Here is a 21,499-nt window from a genome sequence, read left to right on the forward strand (position 1 = left end):
TAACCATTCTGAGATGAACTGAAGCCTGTTGGCTAAGAAGTATTGGTGAAAATTAGGCAGATCTAATCCTCCTCTATCCTTGGTTCTTTGTAGCGTTTTTAAGCTGATACGCGGGGGTTTATCTTTCCAAAGGAATTTGGAAATATATGAATCCAGAGATCTGAACCAATCTTGTGATGGTTTGTTAGGGATCATCAAAAATAAGTAATTTATTTTTGGCAAGATCATCATTTTTATAGTGGCGACCCTTCCCATGAGTGATATGGGTAAAGATTTCCATCTAGTCAGATCGCCTTCTACTTTCTTTAGAAGTGGGATGTGGTTTAATTTAGTTAAGTCTGAAAGCTTAGGAGAAACATTAATACCTAAATATTTAATATTTCCGGATTGCAGTGGGGCAGAGGAGGAATTATGGAAGGAGCAGTTAATGGGGAGAACTGTAGATTTTGGCCAGTTAATTGAATAATCTGAAACTCTTGAAAACCAGTTTATTAGAGTAATTACCTCAGAGAGGTTGGTTTGTGTGTTTTGCAGAAAAAGCAACACATCATCCGCATAGAGACTGATTTGATGTTCTATGTTCTTACATTTTATGCCCTTAATTGTTGTAGCCTGTCTAAATGCTGCTGCTAGAGGTTCGATAAAAATTGCAAAAAGTGAAGGGGAGAGTGGGCATCCCTGTCTGGTGCCCCTCAGGAGACAGAAGCTGGAGGATGTCTGGTCATTTGTTCTGATACGAGCTGTTGGAGAATTGTATAATATTCTTATCCAGTTTATGAAAGAGTTTCCAAAAACAAATTTGTGTAAAGTTGCGAATAAAAATTTCCAGTTAACTCTGTCAAATGCTTTTTCTGCATCTAGAGATAATATTATGGTTTCGATGTTTTTATTGTATGAGTAGTCTATTAAATTAAGTAATCTACGGGTGTTTGTTGAGGAGTGCCGACCTTTTATGAAACCAGTTTGGTCAGGATGAATTAAGAGGGGGGGTCATTTTCTCTAATCTCTTTGAGAGAGCTTTGCAGATTATTTTAAGGTCTACATTTAAAAGAGAAATTGGACGATAGCTTGAGGGAAATAAAGGGTCTTTGCCTGGTTTTAGCAGGAGACTAATGTTGGCAGAATTCATATTTGGTGGTAGTCTGCCATTTTCCTCGATTTCCTGCAACATACCGTGGAATACTGGTGCCAGAATTGTCCAGAATTCTTTGTAGAATTCTGCAGGGAAGCCGTCTGGACCTGGAGCCTTATTATTGGGCATACTTATCAGGGCTTCCTGGAGTTCACTTGGCGTCAGTGGCGAATCCAGTTCCATTGCTTGACTATCTAGTAATTTTGGAAGAGTTACGTTGTCAAGGAACAGATCAATTTCATTTTTAGATGGGTTTATTTGTGGTGAGTATAAAGTTTCATAGAAATCCCTAAAAATGTTGTTTATTCTTCCAGGGTCATATATTGTGTTCCCCGATAAATCGTTAGCAGCACATATAGTTGTTTTTTCTTTATTTATTTTTAACTGGTTTGCTAGAAATCGACCTGATTTGTTACTGTGTTCAAAATTCTGCAAGCGAAGTCTTTGTATAAGGAATTGTGTTTTTTTTTTATTAATAGTTTCATTCAATTCTAGTTTTGTCTTGCGTATTTTGTTCAATGTTCCCTGATCTTGGTCGCACGCGTAGGCTTCTTCTAGTGATTTGATGTTTTTTTCTAATTCCTGAATATTTTTGTTTTCTTCTTTCTTTTTGTGTGATGAGAAAGAAATTATTTTACCTCTCATCACAGCTTTCCCTGCTTCCCATAGAACAGAAGCAGATATTCCGGGAGTGTCATTAAAGTCTAAATATGAAGTCCATTCCTTTTTAAAATATTTAATAAAGTCTTCATCTTTAAGCAATGATGTATTAAATCTCCAGTTTTTACTTGGCGTAGTATTATTCTTGTGCATTAGTGTTAAAGATACAGGAGCATGATCGCTGACAGCTATAGGATGAATCTCAGTGTCTGAAATGTCACACAGCAGTGAGCTGCTGACCAAAAAATAATCCAGACGAGAGTAGAAAAAGTATATTGTGAGAAAAAAGTATATTCCTTACTGTTGGGGTGAAGGGAGCGCCATGCATCGCGAAGGCCAAAGTCGCTCATATACTGTTTGATTATATTTGTGGATTGCCAATTGCGCTGAGTTCCTGTTGTGTTGAGCCTATCCATGTCTTCATTTAGTTCAAGGTTGAGGTCACCGCCAAGAATGAGTGTGCAATCGAGGTGTTCAGAGTGCACTAAAAAATCCGTGGAAGAATGAGGGTTCATCAACATTTGGACCATATATACTTAGAATTAGGGATGGGTATCGTTTAGGTTTTATCCGATACCGGTGCCAAATCTGTACTTTTGAAATCGTGCCGGTGCTTAAACGGTGCTCAAACCGGTGCTTAAAGAATGGAGAACACAAAATTGGTCCAAAAACCTCTCATGTTCAGCTGTTTTTTGTAAAAAGATAACAATGTTAGCCTTTTCTGCAGCTGTGGGGCATATATGGTATCACTCTTGGCTGGAAGCAGTGCTTAAACAATGGAAAAAAACACAAACTTTGTCCAAAAACCTCTCATGTTTAACTGTTTTCCACTTTTTCTTTGGTCATTTTAGCCTTTTTGGCCAGGGTGAAGGGAGTATCTGCCATCAAACAGGAAGACAGCGCATGTAGCTATGATGGTGTTTGCTAGTTCAACTTACATGCATTAATGTAATAACGTGGTTAGCCTACTCAAGGTAAATTACACATGAACAACATTAAGCTACTCACGCAGAGGAGAACGGCTGCTGCCATCATCATCCTCATCATTTCTGCTACACTGGCAGGGCTAGGGGCCAGGACTCTCCTCTTCGTGTTTTTGGGGGATGTTGCATAACAGGCGACCCACCCGCAGTATGTGCTCGGTGTGAGGTCTCGCAGCAAGCTATCAAATACGGCGCATTTCTGGGCTTTTAAAAAAAAAAAAAACGCTATGCGTTGCCAGGTGTTTCATCGGATTTGAGGTGTTACCTCCTTTGACAGTATCACAGTATCAGCTTAAAGCACTTGTTGCTGCTGAGTTTGCATATTTTGCTGTGAAGTACAGCCAGACTTTTGACCGCTTCGCCTTGGACATTTTTAATCTGTAGCTCTGCATAAAACAACGTACGTACCTGGCCCCACCCACTATCCTCGGAAACGTAAAATGATTGGCTAGAAGTGTATCACAGCTCAGGGAAAAAAGCACCGAAATGTGCGCTGCTTTTCGGTCTGGTTACTACCGTTTATGTCAGAACGCACTGGACACCGGTACCCATCCCTACTTACAATACATAGTTTTTTGTTCAATATTGATAGTTTAATAATTAGAAATCTACCCTCTGGATCTATAACTGTATCGAGTACTGTAAAATTAACATTTTTATGTATTAAAATTGCTACTCCCCGTTGTCTAGAATTATAACAGGCTGCAAACACGTTAGGAAACTCAGGTGTTTTAAGTTCGTTTAAACCTGTGACAGGTCTGTGAGTTTCTTGTAATAAAACATCATCTGCCTGTAGTTTTTTTAAGCTGGTTAAATATCTTTAACCTCTTTCCTCTGGAGCCAGCTCCATTTACATTCCATGTGACAAACCTCAGCATGCCCATAATTGTGTGTGTATGTCTAATGATGTATGCTGGGTGTTTCGTTTAGACAGGTGGAGAGAATGTGGAAACATCCCTTGTTTGTAAATAGAAAGAGAGAGAGGGGGGGGAAAAAAGTGTGGTGAGAGGCTCCATAAGTCTATGTGTGTGAATATTCACTAATATGAACAAGCGTGGCTTGCTTATGTGTCCTGCAAGTCTGTGCGTGCTGTGAGGCTGTTGTGAATGTGCTGCCGTTGAGCTGATGTGTTTGCGTGATCGTGGTGTGAAAATATGGAGAAATAGAGGGTGTTGTTTGTAGGTGAGTGGGGAAGTAGGTGACCACAGCAGTGAAAGACAAGAGAAAGAAAGAAACCACATGAACTGTGAGCGACACCAAAAAAAAGAAATGAAACGGAAACATTCCAATTAAAGTAATGACGGAGGGTGACGGTGTTATATCTGCTATGACATCTTATTGATATTACTAGGTTAATCACATGTTAAAGGAGAGAGTGTGAATGAATAAGAAAAGAGTGTAGCGGGTTCTTATCTGGAGTGCAGTCAATATAACCAGTCAGTATAACCTTACTGGATGAAGCCACGTCGAACTGGGAACAGGACCTTGCGTCGTTCCAGGATCTCTTTGGGGAACTGGTCGTTCACGCTGAAGTCCGTTCCTTTCAGCTCTCTGCCGCGACTCTTCACCTGTTCCTTCTGTTTGAATTGACCGAATTTGGCCACAATAGGCCGTGGTCTCCCGGTCCGAGACCACACGCACCCCAAGCGATGTACTCTATCGAAGTCGATGTTCTTTACGGTGTCCTCCGGCAGCTTCAGGTGGATTTTAATGAAGCTTTTCACCGTTGCCTCCGCGTCCTCTCCGGCAGATTCTGGAATACCAGAAAACACAAGATTATCTCTCATGCTACGGGCTTGTAGATCGATAACGGACTCTTTTATTTTTTTATTTTCAATGTTTAGCTGGGTCACGTTATCGGTGAGAGATTTGACCGACTCCCGTAGCGTGGCATTTTCAGCGGCAAGCGATTCCACCTGCTGCTGGCTGAATTCCAGGGATTCTCTCAGAGATTTAAATTCCCGGTGTAAAATCTCCACCAGGGACAGCCTCGCATCGAAACTGGACAATCGCTTGTCGATTGACTCCAGGATGTCTGCGATGTCTTTGCCGGCAGGCGATGTTGTACCGGGGGAGTCTGCCGGGCGACATCTCTTCGATGACGGCGTCTCAGTTTTGGTCAGGGAGGATGCACTCTGGGCCTTCTTCATTACTAAATCTTGAAAACAGCGGTCGATGTAATCTTGGAGAGCGTCTAAACTCTCCCCGTTGTCCTCCAGGGTGTTAGAGATGATAGGACAGATGTTGTTAGTTATATGACAATCGATTAGTATATTTGGTAATACTGAAGCTTGAAAAACCTTTGTTAAACTCTATGCTACCATTTGCTTTTTTTTTTTTTTTTTTTTTTTTTTTTTTTATTCCTCCAAATCTCCGGCGTCTGACGTCACCTACAACATGGGTCGCTTACCTTACTCGTCACTTACCGTCTCCTCTCAGCATCTCAGCGTCACCTTCCTCGTTTATTCTTACTGTTTCAAAGAAAAGCAACAACATGGCATGGTATACATTTTCACTGCTATGGACCCAACTCTATCTATCCATGAAGCCAAGCCACATAAGACACACCAATTAGTTAAACTGCAAGAATGTCCTAAAGACAAAGAGCTGGATGGCCACTAACTTTCTACCAGGAAGAGGAGAGCTGGACACTCTGCGCTCCCTAACAAGAAGAGGGGCTGCGTCCTTCAGAATGACATGCACGCACATGCATACGCACCAACATTCCTGTCTATGAACAGACGTATTCACTGTTGTATTACTTTTGTATATAAATAGAGACAAGTGCAAGAACAGAGCGCACATCACAGGGCCCCACTCTCATGTGAGCGCTCTGTGACTGCCCTTGCAAGTAAAAACTGCAGCGTGTGTTTCTACCCTCTGACTCTTAGCTGAAGAAGTGTCTTTTAGAATAAATCTCTTGACATTATGTGAAGTCACTTAAAGTTATTTAAGTGACTTATTTATGACGTTTAAAATTGTAGCGAAAGATAGTGCAGGGTCGGAAAACCGACAACTAGCCAGTGTTCTCGCCGGCTCCCGGTTAGCTATCGAGCGGGTGTCAACATGTCAACAGACGTCTCTGAAAACGTCGGCGCACTTTTGCAATTATGTGATGTCTTGATAAACAGAGTATATATTTGAAGTTTACACAGATACATTCTTGCCTGAAAATATGTTAAGTTTATATTGTGACACTGAGTAATATTAACTAACCTTTTAATGTTAAAAATGAGCAGAACTGTACGTCTACGTGACCTATGTACGTCATAAGTTTAACGGCTGTAAAAATTACTTCCATTGAACTGCCTTATTAACTTAAATATCAACGTCTTAACTTACATTTAAAAATGTAGTTGTCCTCGACCGCCGTGTCTACCACCTCCATAGCTGCCGCCATTGCTGGAAACTGGAATGTGCAGAGCTGCGCTATGAATTCTGGGATATGGTGGGCTACAAAGGATACACACGACCCATCCTTCAAATTGAAATGACGGACGCATTTGTCGCCACATTTGAAAGAGTCGACGAATTGTGACAGCCTTCGTCACCTGGCTATGGTACTGCTGGGGGTTTCTTCCTGTTAAAAGGGAGTTTTTCCTTCCCACTGTCGCCAAAGTGCTGCTCATAGGGGGTCATATGATTGTTGGGATTTTCTCTGTATGTATTATTGTAGGGTCTACAACATAAAGCGCTGTGAGGCAACTGTTGTTATGATTTGACACTGTGTAAATTGATTTGAAAAGCAGTGCCTCTAGAGCCTGAAAAGGATGCTCGCTATGAAGACGAATACACCGCTTGTGTAAACAACATGCTGGAAGGATATGAAGTGGTGAATAGAGTCAAAAATATTTTTTATGTTTATGAGTGTTTACAATCTATTGCTTCATAAGAAGAAAAAGTACATATGGTGGAGAGCCTGACTGATATTTGTACTAATGGATCAGTAATAGTCGCACAGTGCTCATGTCAATCCCACAGGAAAGGAGGGCAAAGAAAATCAAGGGTCTGGATTTAGACACAGATCAACTTCCAAGTGAGAGAGCAGTGGGTTTAGAGTGGTGCATAGAAACAGATGAGTTCACCTTTGTGCAGGACAATCCACCAACCAGAAGGCACATTTAGTCTGTGGTCAGCTCATTGTATGGACCTTTGGGAATCTTGTCTCCCTACATCATCTGGAAGATCTCCAGCTGATTTAAAAGTGAAACGCTGCATTAAACTGAGTTTCTATGGAAGACCAGATAAGGCACAACTTCATCATTCTTCTGATGCAAGTCAAGATAGTTATGGAACAGTGTCATATTTAAAACTGAAAAAGAATAACATCACACGTTGACTTTATCCTGGGAAAAGCTAGGGTTGCTCCCCTTAAGAAAACTACAATTCCCAGGGTGGAATTCACTGCTGCAGCTCTTGCAGTTCCAGTGAACATGCTTCTACAAAGAGAGTTGCAGATAAGGTTGGACAAATCATTTTTCTGGACTAATATAATACAATGCATCTCCAATGAAAACCGAACATTTAGTATCTTTGCTGCAAACAGAATTTCTGTCATTCGAGAAGCAACAGATGTGAATCAGTGGAGAGATGTTTCCTCCAAGGAGAACCTTGCAGAGACGACCCATCCATAAGTATGAAAGGTGAGGATTTCCTCAAATGTGGGGATGGTTAAATGGTCCAGAATTTCCCTACAAGAAGAGGAGGAATGGCCTAAACTGGATATGGATCACAGTGTGATTCCTGCAGATGACCCAGGGATCAAAAAGGACCTGACAGACTACCTTTTCAGTCAGCTGTCTTAAATAATTATGGGCTATCATTGACCAGTTTTAGGTTAATTATGGAGTTCCACGCTGGTGAGCCTGTTTTTGTTTTTTTGCTTCAGACTACGCAGTATTTTAAACAGCAGATTAAAATGCTGATTTCTGAATTTTCACACTGCTCTCTCCTCAAGGGGGCAGCAAACCCTCACATAGGAGTCAGATTATGTTCTTAAGGTTCAGGACAGAAAGTCCTGCTTTCTTCCTGTTTGTGTTCACACTGAAAAATTAAGCCTGTTAAAGTCCTGATGTGCTTTGAGACATCAGGACTGTTTTAAAGCTTCATGTGTAATAGTCAGCAGAGGTGTGACCACATTTCATACTTGCCTCATATTACTCAATCTTCCTCTTCCTGCCGTCTTTCACAGCTGCTCGGATCAGAAACCCTCCAAAGTATCATCAGCGCTCCTGTTTCTGTAAGTCTGAAACACATTCCCACCTTCTGCTCACAGCTCTAACTGACTTGACGACAGCTTATTCTAGTTAGTAGTAGTAGTAGTAGTAGTAGTAGTTGTAGTTGTAGTAGTAGTAGTAACTAGTTTGTAGTATTAGTGTTTGAGTTTTACAGGGTCAGTGCTGTCTGAACAAACAGAGGGACTTCTTGGTTATTTTCTGCCACAGTCATACATGAACGATCACCGACTCGTGTACCACTTTTTATCTGATTTATCTGCTTTTATGGTGAATTAAACACACTTCCTGAGATTTACTGTAAAGAAATATGAGAATAAACAGGAAATTTCACAAGTCCAGAAAGTTCCCTTCAGCTGTAACCTCAGAGCAGCACAGTGAAAGGGAGAAGTCCTCTGTTCTATTTATCAGTGTATATATACTCAATAAATTGATCATATATACATTTAGAACAGTTTATATTTAAAGGTGATTACATTATTATTGATGCTGTATTTATGGTGACATGATTAGCTTACAGTGAGCAACATTAGATTTAAAAGAACACCCTGTTGGTTTTTTCATATTGTATTTTTCAACCATGAAGTTGTTTCAGATTAAAATCTATTATTCAACAGAGAATCTGAGTTAGATTGATGCTATTGAACTATTTTGCTAATAAACTATTCTACAGACTGTGCTAATATACTGTGTTTGTTACTGTAAGGTTTATTTTACTGAGGGAACTGTTGCTGTAAATTGGGGCAATATAAATAAAGTTGAATTGAATAAAGCCAAGCTAACTTTATTTATAAAGCAAAACAGTCACGGTCCTGGGTCAGTGACTGAGTGTATTGTTATTGTAATTTGTTATCTGTAGTGTTTAATATAAGTTTAGTTCTGTGCCTCTGAGATTTGTCTATGGATTTCCTGTTTTTACTTTTAAAGTCTGTGTCTTCTGTTGGTGTATTCTGTTTTCCGCACCTGTTCTCAATTTGCCCAATTGGTTCCAGCTGTTATTTCACCTGTTCCTCGTTCTCCCCCGTTCCCAGTAGCAGTTTTAGATACGGGCGACACGGGCGGTTGCCCGGGGCGGCATGGGCACCGATCGGTTTTCTATCGCCCATTTGCTGGGAGTAAGGGCGCCCTCCGTTTGCGAGGTGCACCCAGGGAGGAGAGGGCAGGGCGGCGGGGGATTTTCTGACCAGCTGGAGCGACATCTAATAACCAACTTGCAAAATAAAACAAAATAAAAACAAACCAACAAACACGGAAACATCAGACATTATGATACAGACTTATAATTTGCACAGATGTTTTTTGAAATTCTATATGCGAAAAGTGAGCACAAGAGCCCTCGGTGTGCCTGCTCGCTGCTGAAGTCAAAGTAAACTTTATTGTCATCTCCGCTACATACAGCCCAGTATATAGAGAGACGAGACGACGAGGCTCCAGTTACAGCAGTGCAAGTAAACAAACAATAAATATAAGAAGAGTAAGAAAATAAATATACACCTTATGACCAGGGGTAAAGGAATCAATAACAATTTCAAATTTACAGTTTGATGATTTAAAAGGCAGCACGGCGGCACGGTGGTTAGCACTGTTGCCACACAGCAAGAAGGTCCTGAGTTCAATTCCACCATCAGGCCGGGGTCTTTCTGTGTGGAGTTTGCATGTTCTCCCCGTGTTTGTGTGGGTTCTCTCCGGGTACTCCGGCTTCCTCCCACCGTCCAAAGACATGCAGCTTGTGGGGATAGGTTAATAGGCCCTGCTGCTTCCAATACAGCACATTTCATTCATAATGTTGTAAATCCAAGCCCATTATGTATTTATGATTTGAATCCTGGGTTGTGTGAAACCTCAGAAATGCACCTTAGACAAAGTGAATCTGTGAACTAAGGTGTAGGTGTGTTAGATCATATTGTGGTGATCCTTGGGTTGAGTGTTCATACTGGAGTGTAAAATTAAAAGCAATAGAAGATGGACAAGAAAAGTTCAAAGCCATCAGGTGCTCAGTTTAGAAAAAAGAGGAGAAACAAGCAAAAGATACAGTGTGATTGGATGATGGCAGCTCATCCTGAAACAATCAGAATCAGAATACTTTATTAATCCCTAAGGAAATTATGTGAGTTACAGTTGCTCCAAGAAGAAATGGTAAAAAATAGCAACAGTAACAGACTAAACTCCAAACAATATATTATGTTACAGATTTTAATATTAATTAGTCATTGTCAATTGTTGATTTGTCCTGTTCTCATTGTATGACGAATTATGATGGCTGTTTGGTAGCTGTTTACATACAATGTATACTCTCTCTTCGTGCGTGTGTGCGTGTGTGTGTGTGTGTGTGTGTGTGTGTGTGTGTGTGTGTGGGTGGTGGGGTCGGGGGGGGCGCCAGAGGGAGTGTTCGCCCAGGGCGCCAAACAGGCTGGGACCGCCACTGCCCATTCCTGTCTGTGTATTTATAGTGCGTGTCCTTTGGTGCTTGTTGCCGCATCATACCATCATTTCTGCCTGTTTGTTCTGTTCTTATGTTATTTCAGTTTTGTATTTCGGCCAGCAATAAAGCTGTGGTTCTGTTAAGTTCACTTTTGCCTCCATAAGTCCTGCACTTGGGTTCTCTTCCAGCCTGCCTGCACACAGACCATGACAGAAAACATATAGATACTAAAAACATAAATACAGTACCAGTGAACAATACAGAACACCAACATCAAGAATTAAGTATTGTACTTAGCTCAACATAACTGTGGCTCCACTGGGCCATGCAACAATAGTCATTGTTAATATAATCGTTAACATCACTCTATTACAACCAGAAATTATGTCAATTACAGAGTTATAATTTTAACATTTTAAGTATTAGTTTTTTACTAATAATATATAGAAGGGCGGAAAAGTCAGATCTGTCTGGCTGTTCCGTACTTGCTTAACTTAACAGCTAATCTATCTTCATTCAGCTGTGATGATGTCGGAGGACCTTCTAAACACTCTGGAAGATCTGGGAGATGAAGAGTTTAATAAATTCAAGTGGTTCCTACAGCAGACCGACGCCATTCAAGGCCCCATGACCATCAAGAAGAGCCGACTGGAGACAACAAGCAGGTGGGACACCGTGGACTTGATGGTGCAGACCTACAGACTTTCTGGAGCTGTTGAGGTGACCAGAAGGGTTTTAAAGAGGATCGGCAGGAATGACCTGCTGCTCAGTTTGTCTGTTATCAGGCCCAGACCCGAAGGTGAGTCACAGCAAGGGACAAACAGGAAGTCAGTCTGAGAAAGTTACATAGAGCTTTAACACTTTCAACATCTGTTTGTCAGTGAATTTCAGTGATTTGACCTCTCAGGCTCCTCTTCCTCAGACTGAAGGTAAGTCACTGCTTTGTTTTCCATACATTCCAGGCTTCTTTACTCCAAATATCTCAATGTGAAGTAACTGTGAGCATGACATTGAACTGTCACCTGGTTTTACCCATAATTCTTGGTTGTTTTATAGTCATTTATAATGTTGAACTCCACTGTAAAGGAACTTATACAAAATTCCTGTGTTAGCCCTTTGAGGTGCACAGCTCTAGACCTGGTATCCTCAAAGTTTACTTAAAAATGTTTTTTTTCAGTGTTCCTATTATCTTTATAATTATTTAGGTTACTACAGTATACTATTACAGCATCAGTTAGTTCAGTTCTTTAACAATAGCTTCTCTCCTGTGATCTCCATCACATTCTTGAAAATATCCTGGCAGACACAGCAAACCTGTCTACATGTACTGATATGCGACAGGCCGGATTCCCTGTGCATCCTGAATGGATTGCAGTTACCATCTCATGCTAGCAATGGCAAGGAACAGCAAAAACCAAAACTATTAAAAGATCAGAGAGGGAGGATATGCTCTATGGCCATCACATGCTAAATCAGGGGTGTTGAACTCCAGGCCTCAAGGGCCAGTGTCCTGCAGGTTTTAGATAACACCCTGGGTCAATCAAATGATTAATTCATCAGTAGGCCTATGGAGAACTTCAAGCTAATTAAATCAGCTGTGTTGAATCAAGGATACATCCAACACCTGCAGGACACCAGCCCTCGAGGTCTGGAGTGCCATACGCCTGTGCTAAATGCTTCCCATTTTCAGGGGTTGTCCTTTTCTTTCTCCAGTTCACCAAGCAGCTGATAATGACAATGGCTCGCTAGACATTGTGATCCCTCAAGTTCATGATGATCAAGCGAGATTCCTACCGTTCACATTTACTCATTTGAGTTCAAAAGATGCAGACCGCTAATAGACGTGCATAAAATCACTCCAGAAAAAATGGTCAGCTGCAGATAGCCAATACATGTCCAGTCGTACAGTCGTAGTGTGGCATTTTAGAGAATGACATGACAGCAATATGAGTTACACACAATATGTTTATCACCCTGTTTGACACAGATGTGATGGTTCCAGTACCAGAGCCTCAACCCATCACGCATTACCAACAGATGCTTCGATCAAACTTCCAGGACAAGTTTATGTGTCCACAAGAAGGGTGGGCAGAAGATAAACAGCGTCTGGCTGATATCTACACAGAACTATACATCACAGCTGGGTATGACATACATATCAACATACAGCATGAGGTCCGGCAGATTGAAAAGGCATGGAAGCCGGAAGAAACAGAGAAAGCCGTTAATCCCACAGACATATTCAAACATCCTTCTGGAGAATACAGACCCATTAAAACAGTGATGACCAATGGAATCGCAGGAATTGGAAAAACATTCCTTGTTCACAAGTTTGTGTTGGACTGGGCTGAACAAAGATACAATCAAGATGTGCATCTGGTTTTCCCCTTTACCTTCCGTCAGCTGAATCCACTGAAGGGAAAAAAATTCAGTTTGGCAGAGCTCATTCATCAATGTATCCCAGAAACTGTAGGCATCACAGAGGAGGCTCTTAATTACATCTTTAAAGATATTCAGTCATCGGGAATTACCAACTATGACAAAAGTAAATTCAAACTTCTGTTTGTGCTTGATGGGCTGGATGAGAGCCGCCTTCATCTCGACTTTCAGTCTGAAGATATTCGCTCTGTCGATGTAACAAAGTCAACTAAAACAGATGTCTTGTTGAAAAAACTCATCAATGGAAAATTGCTACGCTCTGCTCGCATCTGGATAACCACACGGCCTGCAGCAGCCAATCAGATCCCTCGAGAGTTTATCAGCAGTACAACAGAGGTCAGAGGGTTCACTGACCCACAGAAAGATGAGTACTTCAGGAAGAGATTCAAAGGTAAGGAGCAAGCTGACAAAATCATCTCCCACATCAAGACAACAGGAAGCCTCCACATCATGTGCCATATCCCAGTCTTCTGCTGGATCACTGCTACAGTTCTAGAAGATGTGCTGAAAACAAGAGAAGGACAGCTGCCCAAGACCCTGACTGAGATGTACGCAGAGTTCCTGGTGTTTCAGATTGATCGGACAAAAGAAAAGTATGGCCCACAGAAAAGCATTGAATACATTAAGTCATTAGCAAAACTGGCCTTTCAGCAACTGGACAAGGGCAACCTGATCTTCTATGAAAAAGATCTGAGAGAGAGCAGCACTGATGTTAGTGAAGCCTCGGTATGCTCAGGAGTGTTCACAGAGATCTTCAAAGAAGAGCGAGGAAGGAAAGGGAAAGACGAGATGTTCAGCTTTGTCCATCTGAGTGTTCAGGAGTTTCTGGCTGCTCTTTATGTAAGGATGTCACTTACTAACAGCAAAATAAATGTCATGCCTTTACCACAACCATCACTGAAAAACCTTCGACTGCTTTTAAGGAAGACATCTTCAAAGAAGATCCACATGATTTCCATTGACAGGGCCTTGCAGAGTCCAAATGGACACCTGGACTTATTCCTTCGCTTCCTCCTGGGTCTATCACTGCAGACCAATCAGGATAAACTGCAGGACCTGCTAATGAAGAAAGACAGTGGCACAGAGACCAATCAGAAAACAGTCCGATACATCAAAAAGAAGCTCAGTGAGAATCTGTCTCCAGACAGATGCATCAATCTGTTCCATTGTCTGAATGAACTGAATGATCGTTCTCTGGTGGAGGAGATCCAGCAGTCCCTGAGTTCAGGAAGTCTCTCCACAGATAAACTGTCTCCTGCTCAGTGGTCAGCTCTGGTCTTCATCTTACTGTCATCAGAAAAAGATCTGGATGTGTTTGACCTGAAGAAATACTCTGCTTCAGAGGAGGCTCTTCTGAGGCTGTTGCCAGTTGTAAAAGCCTCCCACAGAGCTCTGTGAGTGCACGAATAACTGTGACACAGGGCTGTTATCAACTAGTAATTCTCAGTCAGCAGATCTTCATATAACTACATGCTAACATTAATTATGGCTTTAGATTTAGTATAAAGCTTACTTTAAGTTTAATATTTGAATTATAGCTGAGATTATCCTGTGAAAAAGCACCATAAAACCACTACTCAACTACAATCTTTTTTTCCTCATGAAAACTTTAACTGAAATAACCTAACAGCGTTTTACACTGTCTATCATAGAATCAGTTTCACTGTGTGTCTTTATCTGTTCTCCAGGCTAAGTGGCTGCAATCTGTCGGAAAGAAGTTGTGGAGCTATGTTATCAATCATCAGCTCACGGTCGACTAATCTAAGAGAACTGGACCTGAGTAACAATGACCTGTGGGATTCTGGAGTGAAGCTGCTGTCTGTGGGATTGGAGAGTCTACACTGTACACTGGAGGCTCTGAGGTTAGGGTTCAGCTTATCTTTAGTGGATGACCAGCAGATGACTTTCTTGATATGTAGCTTTATATACACATTAATTAACTACTTAAGCGGTATTTGATGATGCAGTCATAATAAGCCCTCTTTTATTTGTGTATTTAGATAAATGGCATATAAAATTCATAGCCACATTGATGTCAATCATTGGTTTGTGGTGCAGAATTATGAACCTCTGCGGTTTGCATTTTGGGCATGCCAACAAGGCACATTCATACAATGTATAGATGCAAGGTACAAATACAGATACCCACTAATTATTGCAAATATGTTAAATAATATTTTCATTTTACTACCAAAAAAGTAATGTGCCTTTATTGTCATTGATGTAGAACTTACAATTAAATCAGGAAATTTGCTCCACTGTCAGGTGCATTAAAAAGTCACAATCACACACATTCACACAAGATGACTAAAATATATGTATATAGAAGGGCGTAGATTTGGCATGGATGAAAGGCACATGTCCCCACCAATAATTTGATCTCTTCAAGTGAAGAAAAACAAACCCGATAGAAAGAGGGGGAAAAAAAGATCTGTCAACGTCTCATTCACCCAGTGGTGCAGAAAGTTCTCTACTCGAGTCCTACGTCATGTGACAATTATGGCAAATGTGATTGGCTATGGCTTTCGGGGAGCTCTGTTTAGTTTTAGCAGCGGCAAGCCTGCGCTGCGAGGACCTGAAAGGAGGAGAGGAGGATGGCAGCAAGAAGGAAGAACCTGGATATAAGAAAGTATTTTTCAAAGAAACCTGTAACTCACTTAAAGCCAAGTTAACACATAAAATGTGTCCGTCATAATAACGTTACAGGCTATGCTAGGCTTTGGCCCACATCAGTCTAAATTTGTATGTAACCATGAATAACGTGTTTTGGAAACTGCACAACAGGCAGCACTATTAGTTCTCTCAGTCTCAGAGCAGCATTTCTAAGTTTGATTGAAACTGTCAGAGAAAACGGAGCCTCTAGCAAGTCAAGATATTAGTTTACAGAGGCTGTTAAAATTATATGTCTAACATTAAAATGTTGGTGACACAATAATTTCATCCTAATGGCACTGACATATTCATAGGGTTAATTTTTGAGACAAACTATCATGAGGTAGTCATGATTTTGCAAATATTCCACCTTGTAGTGCAGTTTGCACAAATTGTTTTAAAATGCACTCAGCCTACAAACATTACTGACGAGTCAAGATCTGCACAAAGTGACAGAAACACTGAAGCAGCTCCACATTTTATTCTTATTGTCATGTTTGTCCTATTTGTCAGGTGACAGAAGAACCAACACAAAGCTCAGAGAGCAATGGTGACACAAGATCCCAGGTGAAACTGGATGATGACCTGGTGGTTCATGACTGTATTTGAAGCACATGTGTGACTGCATGTATGTGGAGTGTCTCACTGTTATTGATCAGGTGACAGAGGCAGCTCTGCCATGTTGTAGCTCAGACAGAGGTGGAGAGGTGAGGTCACAGGTGACTGACTGATGGTTTGGTGCTATAGATTAACGAGAGGAGCAGGCCTGTGTTTGGCCCCTTCACATAGTGGACATTGAGTTGTTGTGTGGGGCACCAGTAGTCAATGTCTGTTGCTGTAACAGTAGTTCATGTTTAGAATAAACAATCCCAGCTCACTGAACTGATTGGGTCAATAATGTGCCTAAAATGTTGCATAATGTTGCTGAGAGATCTTTTACTTTGTGTTAATCTTAGATTAGTTTTATGTAGAAAAGCCACCAGGTCATTCAGTGTTCCCTTAGTGCTAATGTATCAGAGATGTTGGTGTGACTGAAGTAATGTTGTTAAGTCCTTAAAGTCATATTCTGTTATTGTCATGACTCTATTTGAAGCTATTTTTATTTTTGTATGATACCTGATTTATATGGAATATGGCTGAAGTAAACTAAAGTATAAAATACTTAGTCAATCATTTTGTTAATAGTAATTTAACATTATATAATTCACATATAAAAGTATGAATTGTAATTTTAAATGGTTTAAAAGCATGTAGAATAGCACATGTAGGCAAGTATATTTCTCCTTTCTTTTAATCAAGAAGCAAAGACAAAAAGGAAAAAAATAAGAAATAGGGCAGGGTGGTTGAATCATCCGTCCCCACCAATGCCAAAACCAAATCTACGCCCTTGTGTATATATAACTAACCATATAAAATGAGAACCTGTTAAACAGAATTGTATAAAGTGCACTGTAATGTCAAGGTTGTCAAAAAGGACTTAGTGGGTCAGTGACTGTTGATAGCAACAGGAAGTGTTTACGGCCAAAGTGTGAGGAGCCTTTTATGATATGCCCGGCTCTGGTGAGGTAGTGGGATGTGACAATATTCAGTGCTACTTGTTTTTTCATTCAACTTTAGTGCCAAATCACAACAATAGTTGACTCAAGGCACTTCATATTGTAAGGTAAAGACTTAATAGATTGAAGATAGGACAAAGACATGCTGTGGAAGAGAGCCAGAGATTAATAATACCGAAAGATTATACACATAGTACGCTGGACCTCAACATGGAAACCAAAACAAACAGAAAAACGGCTAAACTGGAGTACACACAAGCCATAGCACTAACACACATCACCATAAAAAAGGCATGATCACGGACTTTAGATAAACACATTTAAAGTGCTACAAAAAGCACAAATATGTTAGCTGAGTCACAACTAAACAAATGGCTAGCAACAGGGATGTCCTCGATCATTTAAAACTTTAAATCTTAGCTCAGTCTTAGTCCCTTCTCCTGTCCCTTTACACCTGAAACAAAGGGGAAAACTGTTTCTAGAGAGCAATGCTAATTTGTACGATGCTGGAAACATGCCGTTGCTACACTTTTCAACCCTGAAACAAATCACGCAAACAGTGAATCTACACTGTAATAGAAGCATGTTGTATTTACAGTGCTCTCAAATCCAGCTTCAACTATTATAGATCTGTGGGATTCAATACATCTTCTGGAGTCAATGGTTCAGTAAAGAATCCATGTGCCATAGAGTGAATCAGTATCTCTGAAAAAATAAAAGCATATTTTTTTGGAACCAAGCCTAAAGATATATATCAAAATAAAATTATATACATAATTCTCTTTGCTTTATGTTTTACATCTTTGTGTTTGCTCTCAGGCTCTCGGGCTGTCTGATCACTCAGGATGGTTGTACTTCTCTGGTATTAGCTCTGAACTCCAACCCCTCCCACTTGCGAGAGCTAGACCTGAGCTACAATCATCCAGGTGACTCAGGCATGAAGCTGCTGTCTAGCTTACTGGATGATCCACGCTGGAGACTGAACACTCTTAGGTATGATAGTTTCAGTATTTATTAATGCTCGTCATCAATTAATCACATTGTTACATGTAATATTATATTAGTTTATTACATGCTTATTTTAAAAGTGCTGCTGTATGAGAAGTGTAATATTCCGTTTTAAAGCTTTTAAACAAATAGCGTGCTTTTTAACAGCAGTATTCTCTTAACACAGTAGCATTTACAATATTTGTTGTGGGTAAATCTCACCTGAAACATTAATCTGATCATCAATCAATCCGACTTCAGGGAGGAGTATTTATCTGACAAAAATGCTCTAATCTAAACCATCGCCAACAAAATAGCAATTCACCTTGTTTGTTAGATGGGTCACATGTTCTCCTGGTTCTTTGTACTTTCCTCACCTGGCCCTGTGGACATTCCTCTCTGCTGTCTCAGAAGATCAGCCCTCCTATCCAGTGAGATCACCTGAAAAATTCCTGTGTTTTCTTCTGCCAACTCAAACAGCCCCCCTGCCCTCTGAACCACTTGACTCTGAGCCTGTTTGAAATAAAAAGCTGTGAATCTTTTTTCCAATCTCCTGCACTTCAGTCCAGTTTCTCGGTGAACCGTGAAACCTCAGCCTCCCCCTTCATCACTCCAACTTTTCATTTACTCCTTATTCTGGTGTCAGTGGAAGGTGGAGACTGGGACAGTACACCTGTTAAAGTGTAACATCGGCGTACTAACACAAGCTCAGGACAGACAGAGAGCTCCCATAGAGCAGAGGCCAGGAGCTCATTGATCTTGATTTTCCATGATGTTAGAGGATCAGAAACATGTATTGATATTCTGGATGTTTCATATATTTTCATACCACTAACCAGTTTCCATGTTCCTGTCTCAGCGTCTCTGTTGGATCCAGGGTTACCCATGGCTGTTGGTACCACACAGCAGAATTGCAATTTGAAAGTCTTTTAAATGAGTAGAAGCATTTTAAGGCCTTTCATGTATTTCTTTTATGTCCATGTGTCTCTTTGTCTCTGCTTTAAAGATGAATTCAGATATGTTTCTTCTTCCAGGCTGGACCACGGTGGAGAGCAGAGGCTGAAACCTGGTCTGAGGAAGTGTGAGTGTGTGCTCACTTTGATTTATGAAAATAAGACAGCACGCATTACACTAGTTTAAATCACACTAAAGATTCTAGAGGATGAATCACTGTGAAGCTGTCTCCATCAGTCTGTGGATAAAGCAGCAGATGAAGTCTTGTTGTTTCTTCTTCTCTCCATCAGATTCCCGTGATCTTAAACTGGACACAAACTCAGTGCACAGAAAACTTAAACTGTCCGACAACAACAGAAGAGTGACGGCAGTAACAGAGGAGCAGCCTTATCCTGATCACCCAGAGAGGTTTGAGTACTGGCTTCAGCTGCTGTGTACAAATGGTCTGACTGGTCGCTGTTACTGGGAGGTCGAGTGGAGCGGAGAGGTTCACGTTTCAGTGACTTACAGAGGAGTCACGGGGAGAGGAGGCAGCAATGACGGCAGGTTTGGAGCAAACAGTCAGTCGTGGAGTTTGAGGTGCTCCGATGCTGATCAGTACTCTGTGTGTCACAATAACAGCAGAACAGACCTCTCCTCCTCCTCCTCCTCCTCTGTCTCTAACAGAGCAGCAGTGTATGTGGACTGTCCTGCTGGCACTCTGTCCTTCTACAGAGTCTCCTCTGACACTCTGATCCACCTCCACACCTTCAACACCACATTCACTCAAACTCTTTATCCTGGGTTCTGGTTATTGTCATACGGTTCTTCAGTGTCTCTTTGCTCTCTGTAGTGGGGGAAGCTCCACAGAACCGCTTCAGCTCAGGGTGGTACTCAACAATCAGTAATCCTAGAAACCTCATGGGTGTGGGTCATTTGACCCAGGACTCTGACTTTCTTTTGTTTTGGTGATTGTTATGTATAATGATTTTAGGTTCATTAGTTAGTCTTGAGGTGATTCTGAGTTCGTTGTGTTCCCTGTTTACTGTTTTGTGTGTTAGGTTCCTGTGATGTTTTGGTCTCTCCTGTGTTTCCAGTTTGTCTGTTGTGTCATCTGTTGTAAGAGCCAATTAAAGGCTGGTTTCTTGGTACTTTTAAAATGATTAAAATGAGAAATATACATTTTTATTCTTAAATATATAATTTCAAAATACCGCTATGGTAAAAACATAAGATATGGAAATGTGAAGTTCTGATGTGCTTTTTGGTATATGGTAATTACATGTGGGGAGTCAGATAGGCATGGAGTCTTGCCATGTTAATTTAAAGTCTCATTAAAGATCTTTTTTGAAAGGAAAGTCCCATGGTCTTGCTTGTGCTTCCAAAGCTTGTTGCTGGACTAAGTCCTGAAGCTGGTGAAACAGAGACAAGTGCCGCTGTTACATCTGTGTTTACATCTCCCCCCTCTGTGTCTCTCACTTCCTTGTTCCCTGGGTCCCAGTCATGCCTTCGTGTTTGGTCTCCCCTTTTTGCTTACATGTTCCCTCACTCCATGAAACACATGTGTATCAAGTATGTTCTCCCCAGCCCGTCATGTCCCTCTTAACGTGTCTCTCTGTGTCTCTCCCATGACTGTTTCCATGTTTGCAATCATTCACACTCACACTTACAGCCAATATAGAACGTAGACTGGATTCAAACCTTCTTTTGCAAGAGGCAGCAGGGCTAAACTCCTGCATATTTTATTACATCATTTCAAAGATGTGGATTTTAGTGGTCCGCAAGCGAGCCTCTAAACATCAAAACAATCTGAGCCTAAACAGGAAAACCTGTTTGCTTATCAATCAGACGATGTCACATAAAATGATCCTGTTGCGTACGGACAAATCAGAACCAATCAGAACCAGCTAGCTCCATGTCACATGCAGGAGGATAACTTGCAGTGATAACAATAATGATAATAAAGTGTAATAAGGTCTTTTTTTTCCTGTTTGTAAAAGGAGAGAGTATAATTTTTGTTGTTGCTGTATGAAAACAATAAAGATGACTCTATTCTACTCTATTGTGGGCTAACGGTGAGCCAGAGAGACAATACTGGATTATATGTGAGATCAGATGTTCACTGCTCACCAGAGTGGAGGATTTTCACCTGAAGGTCTCCTCCTCTTTCTTCATCAGCTTCTTCCTCTTCTTCTTGCTCAGGTTCTGCTGCTCCATGATCTTATCGTAGTTGAAGTGCTTGTGTTTGGCGTCGGCGCCGTCGTCCCCCATCAGCCTGGAAACACATGCAGACGGGTTTATGTGGAGCACGCCGACAGAATCTGATCCAGGACCAGCCTGGCTGTGACCACTCTGACCTTCTGTTTCTGCAGGTCTGTTTCAGAGCAGTCAGCTGATCCTGGTGTTGTGCATTGACATTGTTGTGAGGTATTAATAAAGGTCAGAGGTGAACAGCTGACATCAGTGGTGTTTGTCTCTGAACAGGAAGCTGAGGACACACT

The 21,499-nt window shown here is 41.1% G+C and overlaps 2 protein-coding genes across 3 annotated transcripts in view; one reads left to right on the top strand and one right to left on the bottom strand.

Moving 5' to 3' along the window:
• Positions 1–21,499, bottom strand: part of LOC120740759 — a 288,808-nt gene that overhangs the window by 156,699 nt on the left and 110,610 nt on the right. The gene's annotated exons all lie outside the window — the stretch shown is intronic.
• LOC120740754 (NACHT, LRR and PYD domains-containing protein 3-like) lies at positions 7,137–20,948 on the top strand. 2 transcript variants are annotated; one of them, XM_040043224.1, is made up of 8 exons: positions 7,137–8,014; positions 10,952–11,230; positions 11,313–11,360; positions 12,419–14,264; positions 14,559–14,732; positions 17,898–18,071; positions 19,100–19,146; positions 19,310–20,948. In XM_040043224.1, the coding sequence occupies exons 2-8, from the start codon at positions 10,957–10,959 to the stop codon at positions 19,849–19,851; spliced, it is 3,105 nt and encodes a 1,034-aa protein (XP_039899158.1). In that variant the 5' UTR covers positions 7,137–8,014; positions 10,952–10,956; the 3' UTR covers positions 19,852–20,948. The 2 variants fall into 2 exon arrangements, with proteins under 2 accessions (XP_039899158.1, XP_039899159.1); XM_040043225.1 differs by lacking the exon at positions 7,137–8,014 and having other exon boundaries at positions 10,900–11,230; positions 19,310–20,890.

The sequence above is a fragment of the Simochromis diagramma genome, unplaced genomic scaffold (genome assembly GCF_900408965.1).
Source record: "Simochromis diagramma unplaced genomic scaffold, fSimDia1.1 OVJJ01000768.1, whole genome shotgun sequence".
In the NCBI taxonomy this organism is placed as follows: Eukaryota; Metazoa; Chordata; class Actinopteri; order Cichliformes; family Cichlidae; genus Simochromis; species Simochromis diagramma.